Raw genomic sequence first — 17,574 nt, forward strand, 5'->3', positions numbered from 1 at the left:
ATTTCTAAATTATCAGGTGAAAGATTGAGTAATATCCATACATCTAGATAACTATCGAGATCAAGTTGTTGTTGGTTTTTTTAAAAAAAATCTCTAGCGTCAAGATCATCCTAATTGTTGTCCTATTGGATAAGACCCAAAGTCTAATTTAACATGCTGTTCCTAGCAGTTGTCATACAGGTTTTTAGGAGGTCAGAAAGCAGAGAAAATGGCAACCTGCTTTTATTGATCATAGCATTTGGCATTGAAAGGTATATTGCTCGTGAACATAGCCGCTCCACTCACAGATCGATCGTCTATTAATTCGTACAATCCCAATTTTTAATCTGCGGCCCTCCAGAAATTGGTGGACATCAAGTCCCATCCAACAGCCAAGCAATTCAATCTCTGGAAAGGCAGATTTCCCATCGCTGCTTTTGTGATTTATTATTTTTTTAAAAATGATTTATGTTCTTTTTCTTCTTCTTCTTCCCTTGGAACCTACTTTCTCCTCCATGCGGACAACAACTTTGAACACCCTGGCGGGGGTGGGGCGGCCACATTTGATGGAAAACGACTTGCCGAAGTTGCCCGCAGGGAGAGCCGCGCGGGCAACAGGGGCGACCGACTCCTCCATGCAAGCAGGAGGCTTCGGCTGCGGGCGCGGCGGCTGAACGGAGGGCGTGCGACGCGCGCCGGCCTGGGAGGCGAGCCAGGCCAGGCACTGCGGGACCGTCTCAGCCGCCGAGCCGCTCACCACCAGGCCAAAGAGGGCGCGTCGCAGGGCGGCGCGACGGCCTGCTTGCATGGAGGAGCAGGGGGAGGAGCAGGTGCCCCAGCCGACTGCGTGCGCCGTCCTTCTCTCAGGCGAGCTGGAGGGGCCGCCAGCGCTACCGCCGAGATGCACAGCAGCAGCAGCAGCAGCAGCAGCAACGAGAGCAGCACGCCGGCGTCGCCGTTCCCTCACCATTTGCCAGCCCGCGATCCTCTCTGCGCATGACCCCTCCCTGCCGCCCGCTCCCTAGCAGGGGAGAAGGTTAGGCGGAGAGAGGATTTCCTCCGTCTTCCACATTGGAGGCTGCTCCGAGGCGACGCAGTGCAGAGGTGTGGGCAGGTTGCTCCGGCCTGAGACTCCGACGCCGAAGACGCCGCGTTTCCTCGGCCGCCTGTCGGACAGCACGGGAGCTCCTGCCCGGACGCGCGGCGGCCTCCCCCGCAGCCCCGCCGCCGTGTTCCCGCGTCCGGGGATCCCCGCTCCCCGTTTCCTCCGTCCCACTCCCGGCCATGACCGCGGCGGCGGCGGTGGCAGTGGCGGCCGGGTTGCTGGTCGCGTCTCCGCCGCCGCGCCGCCTCTTCCCCAAGTGCTGCTGCCCCCGGCGGCTGCCGCCGGGCTCCAAGAAAGTAGCTTGATGAGTGTCCAAAGTAGCAGTGGAAGTTTGGAGGGGCCGCCATCTTGGTCCCGGCTCTCCACGTCCCCACCGAGCCTGCAGGGCTGCTCCGCGGCGGCGGCGGCGGCAGCGGCGACAGCGGCAGCGGCGGCGGCAGCGGCCGTGGCGGCCTCAGCGGCGGCCTCCCTGCTCCATAACAACACGCCGCTCAAGGAAGGTAAATAGGCGAAGGGAAGCGAGAAAGCGCTCCAGAGGCTCTGCTTCCGCGGCGGGGAAGGGGAGGTTGAGGAGGAGGAAGAAGATGACGGACTGGCTGATGTGGGGAATGGGCCCTTAGGGAGGGAGGGGCACGGCGGTGTCAATAGCATCAGCAACCTCGGCAGGCGCCGCCGCCTGAGGCCAGCGCCTGGTTTGCTTGGGGCCGAGTGCGCGATGAGGGCAGCGAGAAGAGGCGAGAAATGTCTTCCTTCTGCATCCGAGGGTGGAAGGTCTAGACTCTGCCCCCCCGCTCCCTCCCAGGCAGGCTCCTCAGGAAAACTCCAGCCCTAATGTAGCCATTTATTGCAGACTGCCCCCACCCCCACCCCTCGGGGTCGACTTAATTCCTTCCACCCTCTCACTTTTCAGTGCTTGTTGGGAAGAGGGTAGATTTTAATGCCTCCAACAGTTCCTTGACAAATAAGGGTCTTCAATAGATAGCCTTCCTCCTCTTTGTTTTTAAATTGATTTCTTTTCTTTCTTTATTTTTTAACAAAAGGGAAATAATTTTGCAAATTTCTCTTCTCCCCCCGGTAGTTGATTATTTCTTATTGCAAATTAAAATAAAAAAAAGGCGGCTCTCCCCCTCCGCTGATGGTGATAATGGTGATGAACGTGGCTGTTGCTTAAATGAAAAAAGGGTCGAATCGTTCTGGCATCATGGAGGTGCAGGATGGTGGAAAAGAGACAAAGATCGACGCACTTATTGGTACAGGGAAGAGACTTTCTTCAGTCGTAGGTTTCTCGCAGAAGTGAAGGGAGATGTGTTAAAATCCGGGGCGCAGAATAACTGCAACTTTCCCCCTTTTCTCCATTGCATCTAAGACGATTTTTCCCCCTTTCTTCCCTCCCTCTTTTCCTTCCCCCACCCTCTCCTAGCAGAACGACAGTGAGAGAGCAGGGTGTTGTGGGTGTTTGCAGGGAATATCTGTATGAAGGTTATGTGCAAACAAGTCTTTTTTATTGTTTGTCCATTTCCCCCCCTTCTTTCTTGCATTAAACTGTGTTGCCACAAGATGTAGCAATTATACTGTTTTATGAAATGATTAATTTTAGTTAAAATGTTGGTGAGCAGGGGATATAAAGGAACTTTGACTCAACAACATATGGTATACTGGAAGAATGAATACTGCATATTCATGATTTTTGGATTTTGATAGCTCTTTGACCAGAGTGCTTACTCCAGTGAATTCAATGCCTTTTGCCTTTTGTTTGTGTTGTATTATGTGTGTTTCTAAAATAAGTAGTTCCTGAGAAGTACATAAACTTTTAAATATGAGAAATATTACATTGTTTTTGACAAAGTAGATATTTCCAGATCAAAATACATTTATATGATAAAGAAAATTGTTGGTATTTGTCAGTAACATCTTAAAAGGTCTGAAAATAATCAGAATCCTGGCCATACATGGTGGAGTATCTATCTAGTTTCTTCCATTTAGACATGTATGAATTTTGTCATTTTTGCACACGTTCTTAGATAGGAAGCTGAAAATGCTAAGCCCTGGTTCAAATGAAGGTAGTATAGAAAATACCTGAAATTGTTTGGTTTATATCATGTATTAATATATTGAATGATATTACATTTGGTTCTTTCTGGTTTCTTTGGGGAAATTAAACTTTGAAAAGCTAAAGTTATATATATATATATGTTTGAACCAGGTTTATTAAGCTGCTGCTAACACACAGTTGGCTAACTGGTTAACTCCATTAATATGTATAGTAATCTTTGGTCAGTCTTTATTTTAGATCAGTAAACCTATCTAGCTACTTATTTATATTGTTTGAAATACATAAATAGACCTTACCCATTTTCTGGGTGCATTTTCTATTTGCAGTACTTGCTGTACCTAATATTTATCTACTGTGCTGAGATATTGGTTTTCTCATTTTGTTAATTCAACTTGCAAGGCCATCATGGATAGTAATTGCTTCAGTAACTCTTTCAGAAGACAATTTACTGGCATTAAAGTTTATCCCTGGCATTGGGAGCTAGAAATATTACTTCAGTGATACAAAGATAATTTCCATGTCACATGAGAACTTTAATCCACCCTCTGACCTTTAGTACTTGTTATAAACCTATGAGTTCCCCTTGCATCTTTCATTTAAATAATAAACCTTATGAAAAAAAGTGACACTGTAGAGCAGGGTGAACAACCAACAAAACTAAGGCCATATGGAGATCTCAGATTAATTTAACAAAGGCCTTGTTTTAGAAGAAGATTTTTTTTTACTGTGGTCAATGACCAATGTATAATAAAACTCATTAACATAAAACAGGCTGCATGGATAGGTATGGCAATGTTGGCCTAAATTCAAAAGTTCACTGAAATTCAAAAGTTCACTACAAACAATCATTCCATGCTGTGGCAATAAAAAGAGCATCTTGTCCTAACTTGCAGATTGGTGGAGTGGGGGGGTACAGAGAAAATCAGAATAAAATATTAAAAAGAAACAATTGGACACGAGAAACAGAAAAGAGCTTTAGAAATAGATAACCCCAACTTTTGCCTTAGGCCCTGCTCACTGCTTGCTTAGGCCTCACCCACTGTTGATGTGCTGTCCTCAATAGATCACTTCTAGAGGAAGTGGCCATTGAACAAAAAGAATTGCCTGCCTTTTACTGTGTCGCTTTTAAAATTGGGCAGCATACTTATAAATTGTAATTCTTTCTAGTTGCTCTCTGATCACAGACAATAACCCTCTAAACTCTCTGCATTCGCTTTTCAAGCATTTGAAGTAATCAATATAAAACAAACATACAGGTAGTCCTCAATTTACAACCAATCATTTAGTGACCATTTGAAATTACAACAGCAATCAAAAGTGATGTGATCATTGTTCACACAACCATTGCAACATCCCCATGGTCTTGTGATCAAAATTCAGATACTTGGCAACTGACTCATATTTATGATGGTTGGAGTGTCACAGATCATGTGGTCACCTTTTGCAGCATTCTGACAAGCAAAGTCAATGGGGAAGCCATATTCACTTAACAGCTTTGTTACTAATTTAATTGCAGTGATTCACTTAATAACTGTGGCAAGAAATGTCGCAAAATGGGGCAAAACTCAACTGTCTTACTCAGCAACAGAAATTTTGATTGTGGTCGTAATTCGAGGACTTTAGGCAGCAAAAGTGAACATACATATAAAGCATAGCTTTCATATAAAGATTTCTAAAAATAATTAAGTATTTGTAATTTTTGGAGAGCACATGAGGTGGCTAGATTGGAAGATGCAATCCCCTAAGAAGATCATTGGGATACTAACAAATATGAAATATTTCACTAACTGCAGAAGTAAAGATTTAGAGTATTGTACAATATCTGACTTTGAGAAAGAAGTAGTATTTTAAAAAGTGAGATAATTGTTGAAAATATCAAGCATACAATTTTATGAACGCAGTACATTTTTGACTAGGGCCTGCAACTCTGTTTATTGGCATGTCACAGGATGTCTTCCAGTGATAATGTTTTTTAATCTTGGTATTTTTTTATCTGATTTTTGAAGGAAGGTATAATGGAAAGTAGGTGGTAAACTGCTTCTTGTCCTCACCTTTAAAGCATCTCAAAATCATGCATTTTGTATGTTTTGTGATGGCAAGTTAGTGGAAGGTATATGAGTGGTTTGCTTCTCAGAGATCTTTTATTTCCACACTAATATGTTGGTTTGTGAAGAAAACTAAATCATGCTGTCCAAAATGGGCCACTTTCTCATTGAATTTCAGAATTGGGATTCTGAGGGGCTGACCATCCCTTAATATAAGCATAGCAATCCCATGCATGATTACTGAGAAGTTAGTGCTACTGTTTTTAAAGAAATGTGGTCTCTATTGATTAAGGCTATGTACTATGCATGGCCAACAGTATCAGCAGGTATTTATAAACTTGTAAGTCATAGTAAGAACTGCTGTATCTTACATTACAAAATTATAGAATGCATCAGTTTAAATTGTCTTTATGGCTCACCTAGTCCAGGGCAGGAATCAATTGAACCCTCTCTATTGATTCATCCATCCCCTTTCTGAAAGTCTTCTACAGGGCAGAATTATTTCCTATGGACATTTGTATGGAGGTAGACAAATGGCAAAAACATAAATGACAATTCAGACGTCAGGATATAAGTGCATGGGTTGGTTTTACATGACGACATCCCCACATGTATGTCATTTTGGCATAATTGCTGTGTACATACATGCTGTTGTTCATTGTTTTAAGCAGAGTGTGCCAGTATTATCTCTTACCACAAAAACATTTCTCTTAATGCCCATTAGTAAGGGTCAGTATTTCTTTTATCATATATCTGTATTTATTTAAGATTAGATAGCCATATTGTTTTTTTTTTGTTGTGAATCTTCTGGTTCAGTGATATCCATAGTACCATGAGAAGGCTATCAATGAATGTTATTTATCGATTTTTGGTGAAAATGGTTTGCACATTTATTTGTTTTTATTTTATATTATGGATTGTGATTTTAAAATTTATTTATTAAAATTATATAACCCTGCTCTTATGCAGCATAATCTTGGGCAACTTACAAACAGGAGTGGGATTCTATCAGTTCGCATTTGTTCGCTAGAACTGGTTGTTAGCATTCTAAGCAGTTCGGAGAACCAGTTGTTAGAAGAAATTACTGGCCTAATCCTGTAAGGAAGGCAGGAAGGAAACATTCTGGTGTTGCTTACAGAAACTGCCTCTCCGTTAACCCTTATTATATTCTTGGCAGGACTAGACTTCCTGTCTCAGGAACTTCTCTGGAGTTTTTTTTTTCATCCTTTGCTGGTACTTTGCTTGTGTGGCATGACCATTCAAAGTTACAATGGCACTGAAAAAAGTGACTTATGACCATTTTTCATACTTATGACTGTTGCAGCATCCCCACAGTCATGAGAGGCCAGGCGAGGAGATGTGTGCCTCGATGTGAGTGATATTGAGTTGGCCATGCCCAGCCAATAACATGACCACCGAGCCATGTCCACCCAGTCAAATGACCACCAAGCCACGCCTACCACCTAAGCCATGCCCACAGAACCGGTTATTAAAATTTTTTGAATCCCACCCCTGCTTACAAACAATAATAAAAGCCTAGAACTAACCTAAAACTCCTAATGCCCTTAAAACAACACAACCTTCATTTCTCTCAATGATTTTTCTGGACTTCAGCCATATAGTTCCCTAGTATTTTAATGAAAAAACAGGCCTTGAGGGTTTATCGGAAGACCCAGATCTCAAGGGAAATGGAGTTCCAAAGGGCAGGGAAAATTATTAAGCAGGCACGTTGTCTAGTTCTTGCTGGATGATAATACTTATTTATTAAATTTATATGCTGTCCATTTCACTGTCAAGAGACTGAATGGCATACAATGTTATAAAACAACAATATAAAGGAAAGGACCAAGGGTGGGGGCCGTACTGTTTGATCTGGTAAAATGGAAGGTAACCTCAGGGAAGAGATAGTCCCACAAATTTTAAAAGTGATAATTAATACCTTGAATTGCACCCAGAAAGAAACTGGAAATCAGTGCAGCTTGCGCAGCAGCAGTGTAACATGGGCAGACTTGGGGCACCCAAATTATTTGTACTGCTTTATACTGGACTAATTGTTATTTCTGCATGGTTTTCAAGGATATTTCCGTATAGAATATGTTGCGCTTGTTCTGTTTGTACCTGGCACTCAGAGTACTCATTTCTATACCTAATAAAATTCAAAATTATTGTGATAGCTTATAGAAAAAGTTGAAAGTAACATAATAAAATTAAAAAGAGACACATGCATAATTCTTCACTTAAGAAACAAAGCAAATGTGCAAGTAGAAAAGTAGAAGTAACCTGAACTAGTAATGATATGAGAGAAAAATACTATTGGAATAATAGTTGATTGCAAAGTAAATATAAGCCAGCAGTGTGAGGTGACTGCAAAAAAGATCAAAACAATTTGACTTTGCATCAAAAAGAACTTCCAAATCAGAAGAAGTAATTGTTCCTCTGTATTGTATTTCAGTTAGATTTGCATGTTACATATTAAACCATTTCTGTTTTGGGCATCATATTTTATTGAATCAGGCTAGAATAGATGAAAGAAGGGTAGGAGAGATAATTACAAGGCTAAATGATAAGTCTTATGAAGAGAGATTGGAGCTGAGCATGTTTAAATTTGAGTAACAATGACTGAGCAGAATGTGAGAGCACTCCTACGGTAAGTCTTTGAAAGAATGTTATATAAAAGAAAGTCAAGACTGTGTTTCTCTTGCCCAGGAGTACAGAATATGAAATAATTGATTTATGTTGCAGGAAGGCAGATAATTTCTTAACAGGAAGAACAGTTCAGTAGTGGAACCAGCTATCCAAAAGGTTGGTAGGTGCACCTTCATTGGATGCGTTCAGGTGGATACTAGACAGCATCTGTCTGGGATGCTTTATTTGAGTTCTAGCACTGAGCAGGAATTAGGATTAGATGACCCAGTGGTCTGTCTCAACACTTTTATTTCAAAATGTTAATATTTTCAGAATATTTTTAAAAAAATGAGAATTGGAACTAGTTATAATCGGGATTAAGAACTAGTGTCATTTTTAAATGTCTGCAAACAAAATGCTGGAATTGCATAGGATTAGTTGTGATTCTAAGAGGGATGCTATTATCTGAAAGGGATTACAGGTAGTCCTCGATTTACGACCTCAGTTGAGCCCAAAATTTCTGTTGCTAAGTGAGATATTTGTTCAGTGAGTTTTGCTCCATTTTACAGCCTTTCTTGCCACAGCTGTTAAGTGAATCACTGCAGTTGTTAAATTAGTAACAATTGTTAAGTGAATCTGGCTTCCTCATTGATTTTGCTTGTCAGAAGTTCGCAAAAATTGATTACATTACCCTGGGACACTGCAACTGTCATAAATATGAGCCAGTTACCAGGTCTCTGAATTTTGATCATAATGACCTTGGGGATGCTGCAATGGTCGCAATTGTGAAAAATGGTCATGTCAATTTTTCAGTGCTGTTGTAATTTCAAATGGTCACTAAATGAACTGTTGCAAGTCAAGGACTACCTGTATTTCTGTATGGATATTTATTGTCTTTGATCTGCCAACCACAAGTTGCTGAGATAGGTGAGAGATGAAAACTTGCCCCCTCTTCAGTCATTGGCATTTTGGGGTGCTGATAATAGTAAAGGTTTTTACAATTACATACTGCCTAGCAAAAGAGAATCAACTTTTTATTATTAAGTTGATTCTCATTGCTAGGCAGTATCTAATTGTAAAAACTTTTTAAAGATATTGTTTGGCAGCTTCTGATAATGAATATTTCTTTAAATAAAAGAGTAAACTTACAAATTTACAAAATAAAATTTCAGGAAAAAAAAGAAATTTAAATATGTGAAGGAACTTTCACTATTTCAAAATTAATAAATTTGTAATTAATGATTAAAAAGTTCACTGAGTTTGGGCATCTTTGAGTGGATAAAAGTGCTGACCTAGACCTATGTGAGTCAATTTCATGACTTACACTTATTTTAACACATGAAATTATTGAAAATAATTTATACGACTAATTCATAATGTGACTTATTTTTTACTTAGTAGGCTGTACATACCCAATCATTGGGTAGCTCACTAGAGAGATAGAAAATATAACCGTATTAATGCTTTGGGAAAATTCAAACTATGTGTTTTTCCTATTGTGTTTGTGACATATTAAGCAAAAAACCAAGTTAATAATTATGCACTATCATTTTATATTCTGTCATATCCACAACACCATCTTAAGTTTACTTTAATGAGAAACTGAAAACAAGATTATTAATGGTAATTAATTTTGTTGTTTTTGATAACTATTCATAGCAGGATAAAAGCTGGAGTTTTTGACTTTGCATTTCTCAGAGGCTACTCCTTGCCCTGTATTTCCAGTCTGGTGTGGAAGCTGGTCACATGTTGTAATACTAGAACCACAGATTGTGTTCACAGATACATGGCAAAATGGTATAACTACAGGGTCCTTTTGAATAACTAGGATGTGGTATCTGAATTGTATCCTGTAACAAAAAGTCACACGATAAGCTATGTTTAGTTAGCCTTAACATGGTATATGAACCTCAACAACAGATTAGATTGTGACTTACATACTTTTTCTTAACCATAGTGTATAACCTTATTATATTATTCTGGTGTGTCAACTAAGTCAGGAGTAATAGTAATTTGTGGTTAAGCAATCACTATACCACTGGGAAAATCCACGAAGATTGCATGAGTATCTGAAGACTTTGCTGCTCCCACTTTATTTTCACTCCCCATGGACTTGCAATGGTTTTGTTTTGCAAACAAAGGAGCTGGAAGAAAGAACAAGTCTTTCCTTATCCAAATTGTCAAGGAGGTGGCTTCAGCCAACCAGGCCATCACAGGCTACATTAGTTGATGCTTGAAAAAGAGAGACATTTGCAAAAAAAAAAAAAAAGAGTACTAGGTAAAGCAAACTTTTTTGGATTACTGATCAGAAAGGAGGGGGGAATTAATGAACTGTGGTAAACTGTGGTTTGCTTTGGGATCTGGTATATATTGGTTGAAAGTTTAACTATTGTTATTGTTAAGTTATAACTGACATTCAAAAATGTGTCACACTAAAATGATCAGTGCATCTTAAATTTTTTTAAAAATCTTTTTATCTTGAATTTAAACTTTGACATTTTTATTGTGTTGCTGTGATTAATAGATCAATTTCTTTATTAAACTTAGTAGTCATTGCAGTAGTCATGTCATGATCTATGTATGGAGTCATAGGAATTCCTTTAATTTGTTATCAGGAATTGGCAAAATTTTATTTAAGCAAGGTGTTGTTTGAATCATACAGTGCCCTAAGCTGAAATATAACTTGGTTAGTTCTGACTTAAGAATCTTGTACCCAATTATTGTGATTTGTAAATAATATTTAATGGTTTAGTATATTGTGTGTTGTATGTCAGTCCATTGTTATTTAGCTTGAAAACCCAAGTTATACAGCACGTGAATCTACTTGTATGATCACTTTTATGGAAAAATCTTTCTATAGCTTGGGCATAATATTTTCTCTTTAAAATATTAAAATCTATCTCACTAAATTCTATAAATTGTTTTTCAGGAAGCTTTTTTGTAAACAAGCACCTACCTGTTTAGATTGCCTGTCAAATAAAGGTTATATAATATAGAATGGTTAGTGTCTTCACATACGCTTAAATCTGAATCAAATTCATTGATGCAATGCTGCATAATTTGAATTATGAACAATTACACTGACTTTGGAATTCAGAATGGGCTCTCAAAACAATCTTGGCTAATTGTGGTAGAGTTTGAATCTACAGAATAGCATATTTTAATCTTTAAGGGTATAGTCATTTACATTTAAAATATATCCTGTGATTATTTCTTTTCACGGAAATAGGCACTTTATTTTACTCAAATGTACTTTCCACTGCTAGAATTCTTACACTTGATAGATTCTGCTTCTAGTTCTATGGTAGCCTCCCCAGACCTGGGACTTGGCAATAACTTATAGACCTCCCGATTTTACTTGCCTGAATTAGGCTCCTGTTTGAAGCCATTTGAAGTCTTTCAGACAAAGCTTGGTTTCATAATTAGCTTTGTTGCAAAACAAACAAGCATAAAGCCACACTGAATAGTTGATTGCCCATTTCCTGTATGGATGATAAGTGTCTTATGCTTCCATATTCTTATACACAAAGAAAGTCAAACTCTTTATCTTTTTCTTCCCATTCTTATTACAACTTAATGGACATCTATTATGCACTTGAAGCTCATGAAGCTGAGCAGCTGGTGTTAAAATGATGCCAGCCTTGACCTGAGGACCACTGACTCTGCTTATTTCTTCCAACATTGGTAGACATGAACAAATCATAGGTTGTTTATATTCTTGATTATCACCCTCTTAAACTTGGTTCCAAGTGAAGAAAGCTTGCTAGGTTGGTTAATGATCTTTGCTTAGTTAAAAGAACGCAAATTGGGACTATTATATTTTTAGTTTCAGCGGTTGCCATGCATGGAGGGAAAGTATGCAGATCTTTTCATTCTTCCTAGATATAATGTACTGAACTTACTTTTTTTTTTTGTCCTGGGAGAATTCAGTACCCCAAAGTATTGCAGAATTAGTTCACGAGGATAATAGTCATTAGTATTAAACATTAAATTCATTACAAATTTTACTTACAAGAAACCATATTGAATGAGCTTAGGAAAAAAAAGTAAGAATTTAGAATAAATATATTACAGTTTACAGATATTACCTTCTGTATTATATTATCTCCCGCCCGCCCCCTGCCTCTTGGATCATTGCAGACTATCAATGGTCCTTAATTGCAGGTTGAAATTATTCATATAATTAAGCCATATGTTTTCTGATATTCTTATGTTATGCCTTATAAAATGCAGTCACTTTTCAATTAATGTATTTAATTTAAATTATATTTTAATTTATAAGGATATATTTACCTATTACAAAAAAACATCAATCAATTTTACCCAATATTTAGCAGTTCTTCATTCTTGAAAATCTTCATGACTTAGCTATGTTTATGTGTGTGCAGAAATTTAATTTTATTCATTGGGACTGTTTAGAAATAAATATTGATAAAACTACTGTTAGATTTCAGATTGATGATTTTGCTTAATATTTTTGCATAACTCAATATTATTGTAAGATATTAAAATCTCTTAATATATCTGTGTAAAATTTATTTATGGTCCAAAACCAAACACAGTAAAAGACCAGTATGGAATAAAATAACTATAAAAAGAAAATTTAAAATTGCAAGAAAATCCTAAAACAATTAGCAGCTAACAGTTAATAGCATGAAGGAAGAACCAGACTGTTTGTAACATCTATAGCTGTTGCTAAATTTTTTGCAATCTTCTTAGAAGTTTCTAAATTTCTTAGAAATTCCTGAAGAGTGATCACTCACTTCTAAGATAAACATCCTCCTGGTCACAATGGCAACTAGAGTTGTTAACAATTGGAAGTATTAAACTTGATTGCCATTTGGATGTGTACCATGGACATTTTAATAGCATTTGTGAGATAGGTTCTACCTCTGAATCTGAACAGAAACAAGTTGGCTTTTAGTTGGGATGTTTAAATGTCTGCCAACAGTTGTGCCAATTATGGCCAAATTAAATAATTTCTTATGTGAACATACAAGATGTTACAGAAACATTCTAGGCAGACCATGGAAGAGCAGCTATTGTGCTATAAAAAGGATGGGTGACTTTGGCTCTGTCATTTTGGATGTGTATTTCATGTGAAACAAATATTTTTTAAGCAGCCATAAGTTTTGCAATACGATTGATACTTGAACTGCATCACCAAAGATCTTGGATTATTGGTACAAACCAATATTTATATCTTGATTGTTGTAGAAACTGGTGGATTGTAAATATTATATTTAAACCAGTATTTTTCCTTTATGTTTGTAATTGTCCTATTTGAGTTAATCCATGTTTGTAGTATATCAGATTTTATTACTTTCAATATATCTATTCTCCAGTGTGCTGAGTAGAGAATCCAAGGAATGGGTTAACTCTGCTCTTCTGCTCAGAGACTGAGTCAATCAATCTTTTGGTCACACCTCCTTTGCTTGCACATACCCAGTTTTGACTCAGTCTTGGCTCAGAGGAGACGTGTGGAAAGATTGTTCTTTCGAACAAAGACAGGGTTTCATTCCTTGGATTCTTCGGAACTTAAAGTAAGATCATGGCATTGTGTTAGCCTTCGCAAAACAACAAACTGCTCGGCTGGCTCCCCGGATCTTCTGACAAAGTGGCCTAAGCTGGCTCAGAAGGACTAAGCCGAGATCCCTGCCTTTAGGCGGAGGGTACTAGAACTTTATTTCAGTTCAGATTAACAGAGCCGAGGTCCCTGGCACCTTCACGCACCCAGTGGAGGGGACTAAAAAGTCATTGCCTGGTTAACTCCAGTGCATACTATTAACAGAAAGTCACTGCCCGGTTAAGTCCGGTGCAAACATTGGCGGCAAAGAGCAAAACGGGTCATTGCGAACGAGCCTGCCTTATTGAATTAGGAGCTCATATTGCAAAAATGGCGACTCCCGCGGCATCAGGCAGCCACAAAGAGCTGGGCATCAGTGGGCAAGACCTCGGTTCCCCAGTCCAATCCCAGATCAAGGAAAGCCCCTCGGTGCTGAAATCGGCAATTAGAGGAGCGGCTGCCCAAATTAGGGCAAAAGCCTAATCTACAAAGAAGACCTCTAAGGCCGAAGAGAGGGACGTCAAGAGGTGTCAGAAAGCCCTGGACAAACAGGTGGCCAAAGCTGAGAGAGAAGCAAAGTGCCAGGGACAGGCAAACTCCCCAAGGGGAGACGCTGCCATTTCCCGCGCATTGTCAATTCAGCTGTTAGAGCCTCTAAGTGAAGCAAGGCAATTGAATGATCTCAGCTCACAAGCCTGGTCACCAGATGACACCAGAGAGCAATCCTCTCAGCAATGATAAACTTTTTCTTCCATAGGCATATCTGCCTCCAGCAGAACAAAATTGGGAGCTATCTCCAAAGAGTTTGAATTCTGCACCAGAGGCCACTTTTACACCCACAGTGGTGGGACTCCACCCATGGGAAAACCGGGGCCCCAAAATCTCTGATCAGATGAGAATTCTGATTTCAGAGGTCATAACGCAGGGAATTGCTGCAGGCTTGCAGCAAAGACACCTGACTGCTTCTGGGGCAGCTGACTCCCCCACTACATCAGGGCCATCATCTAGCACCCCAGATTCAAAGAGACTTGGCGGCCTTTCAAAGGCCTCACTCGCCCATTTCATCCACGCAGAGCAGGGAATCGCTCTCAGGAGATGAAGATCAAACAGAACTGGTGTTTTCAGAGGATGAGGGGATGGCTCCAGATCCTGCAGGGCTATTTCACCCCGGCCTCTTTAAATCCATGCTATACAAGGCCAAAGCCACAGCCCACTTGGGAGCTGATCAAACTACATTGGAGTCAGTATTGGGCCTAATGGGCCCAAGTGAATTGCTCGTGTCAGAGCCAACCATGGAGAGTGAGAAAATTCCATCACCCAAACTATTCCTGGATGTGGTCCTGAGGCAATGGACCCACCCCGGGGCATGCCTGTCTCCAAGTGGGAGCGATAAGAAATTTTATAACGTGGCCCTGGACCTCACAGAAGCTCTACAGCTTCCCAAGATAGACAGACCATTGGCGGTTTTGGCATCCTCCACCATGTTGTCTTGACGATATGGAGGACGCCCTGAAGACAGAGGACAGATAGGCGGAGGACAGATACTTGGGTCCTGAACACGGTGAGACTAGGTCTCACCCTAGAATTTTTCTCCATCCCCCCGAGATTCTTCCCCATCTCAAGGGACAACACAAAGAGAAGCCTCATGGAGACCGCAAACCAACACTTGTTGGACATTCAAGCTATCCAGCCAGTCCCAGAGGACCAACAAGGGCAAAGATTCTACTCCATCCTATTTGTAGTCCCAAAGACCTCAGGGGGTGGAGAGCAATTCTAGACCTGAAAAGTTTTAACAGCCACCTGGCTTACAGGAGATTCAAGATGCAGGCCCTCTAGTACAGGGGCTCCCAAAGTGGGCGAACAGGTGAAAAGCATAGGCAGTTAGCAAGACATCCCCAATAAAGGAGTGGTTCTACGCAGGTGGTGACCACAGACCCCTTCTCAGTTTCTATGCTTTCTGGCTGATGGTTTGGTCACATTTGAATGCTGGCGGTGCTTTTACTCTAGTGGTAGCACGAGACGGAGTCTACAACCTACACAAGTGGCTCAGGTAGTGCAGCTCATCCAGGATGGCACATCAATGCGAGCTGTGGCAAGAAGGTTTGCTGTGTCTGTCAGCTTAGTGTCCAGAGCATGGAGGCGCTACCAGGAGACAGGCCAGTACATTAGGAGACATGGAGGAGGCCGTAGGAGGGCAACAACCCAGCACCAGGATTGCTACCTGCGCCTTTGTGCAAGGAGGGACAAGAGGAGCACTGCCAGAGCCCTGCAAAATGACTTCCAGCGGGCCACAAATGTGCATGTGGCTGCTCAAACAGTCAGAAACAGACTCCATGAGGGTGGTATGAGGGCCACAGGTGGGGGTTGTGCTTACAGCCCAACACCATGCAGGACATTTGGCATTTGCCAGAGAACACCAAGATTGGCACATTCGCCACTGGCGCCCTGTGCTCTTCACAGATGAAAGCAAGTTCACACTGAGCACATGTGACAGACGTGACAGGGTCTGGATATGCCGTGGAGAACCTTCTGCCTGCAACATCCTCCAGCATGACTGGTTTGGCAGTGGGTCAGTAATGGTGTGGGGTGGCATTTCTTTAGGGGGCCGCACAGCCCTCCATGTGGTCGCCAGAGGTAGCCTGACTGCCATTAGGTACCGAGATGAGATCCTCAGACCTCTTGTGAGACCATATGCTGGTGCGGTTGGCCCTGGGTTCCTCCTAATGCAAGACAATGCTAGACCTCATGTGGCTGGAGTGTGTCAGCAGTTCCTGCAAGACAAAGGCATTGATGCTATGGACTGGCCCGCCCGTTCCCCAGACCTGAATCCAATTGAGCACATCTGGGACATCATGTCTCACTCCATCCACCAATGCCACATTGCACCACAGACTGTCCAGGAGTTGGGGGATGCTTTAGTCCAGGTGTGGGAGGAGATCCCTCAGGAGACCATGCCCAGGCGTGTAGGGATCATCAGGAGCATGCCCAGGCGTGTAGGGAGGTCATACAGGCACATGGAGGCCAGACACACACTACTGAGCCTCATTTTGACTTGTTTTAAGGACATTACATCAAAGTTGGATCAGCCTGTAGTGTTTTTTTTCCACTTTAATTTTGAGTGTAACTCCAAATCCAGACCTCCATGCGTTGCTAAATTTGATTTCCATTGATAATTTTTGTGTGATTTTGTTGTCAGCACATTCAACTATGTAATGAACAAAGTATTTAATAAGAATATTTCATTCATTCAGATCTAGGATGTCTTATTTTTGTGTTCCCTTTATTTTTTTGAGCAGTGTATATAGTCCTTTTATCATATTTTTCCAACAGAATGCCCAATAAAAATATTTCTGGTTTCAAGTCTATATGCTTCTTTATCATTTTTTCCAACCAAGTATGTATTTTTTAGCTTTTGGGCATGTCTACCATATATGGTAATATGAACCAAGTATTTGATTGCACTTCCAACTTTTAGCAGATCTACCTTTATACATTTTTGCCAATCTTGTTGGTGCAAAATGCCATGTATAGAACATTTTATACAAATTTTCTTTATATGCAGTTGACATACCCAAAACTTTTATAGGATCCCAGATAATGGTGTAGAATAGTAGAGAACTCGTGGATAGAAAAAGAAGAAAGAAAAAAAAAACATGTCAGATGTAGGGAACAATTTAAGAGAAGTAGTTAGGAAAAATTCTCATCTGAAATATTTAATCTTTAAATATTTAATTCATATAATACTGTAAGCCAAACAAGTATAACATAATAAACTCAACTATTTATGAATTTTACTGTAAATCATACTATATGGATTATACTGTAAACCTTGGCCTATGACTAATACTTTGGCCACCTAATGAGAAGGAAGGGCTCACTGAGAAGAGTCTAATGCTGGGAACGATTGAGGGCAAAAGAAGAAGGGACCGACAGAGAATGAGGTGGCTGGATGGAGTCACTGAAGCAGTCGGCGTGAGCTTAAACAGACTCTGGGGAATAGTAGAGGACAGAAAAGCCTGGAGGAATGTTGTCCATGGGGTCACGATGGGTCAGACACGACTTTACGACTAACAACAACACATGACTTCTGTAGATTTGATATCTTCTATTTTAACATGTATATATACACATATATACACATATATATACAATACTGTAAAATGCACCCCTTTCCATTGTATTAAATATATATATTAATATG

At 40.5% G+C, this 17,574-nt stretch overlaps 1 protein-coding gene across 1 annotated transcript in view; it reads left to right on the forward strand.

Annotated features, from left to right (window-relative positions):
• The first annotated feature begins 679 nt into the window (after positions 1-679).
• The window catches only part of TLK1 (tousled like kinase 1), an 89,615-nt gene continuing 72,720 nt past the window's right edge, over positions 680-17,574 (forward strand). The window contains exon 1 of the mRNA XM_026677722.2: positions 680-1,584. Within this exon, the coding sequence (XP_026533507.1) occupies positions 1,389-1,584 (196 nt within the window). The 5' untranslated portion in view covers positions 680-1,388. The remainder of the gene's footprint in view (positions 1,585-17,574) is intronic.

This window comes from Notechis scutatus, chromosome 1 (assembly GCF_049901735.1).
Source record: "Notechis scutatus isolate UNSWTSFEM ecotype Mainland chromosome 1, rNotScu1.2, whole genome shotgun sequence".
Classification (NCBI taxonomy): Eukaryota; Metazoa; Chordata; class Lepidosauria; order Squamata; family Elapidae; genus Notechis; species Notechis scutatus.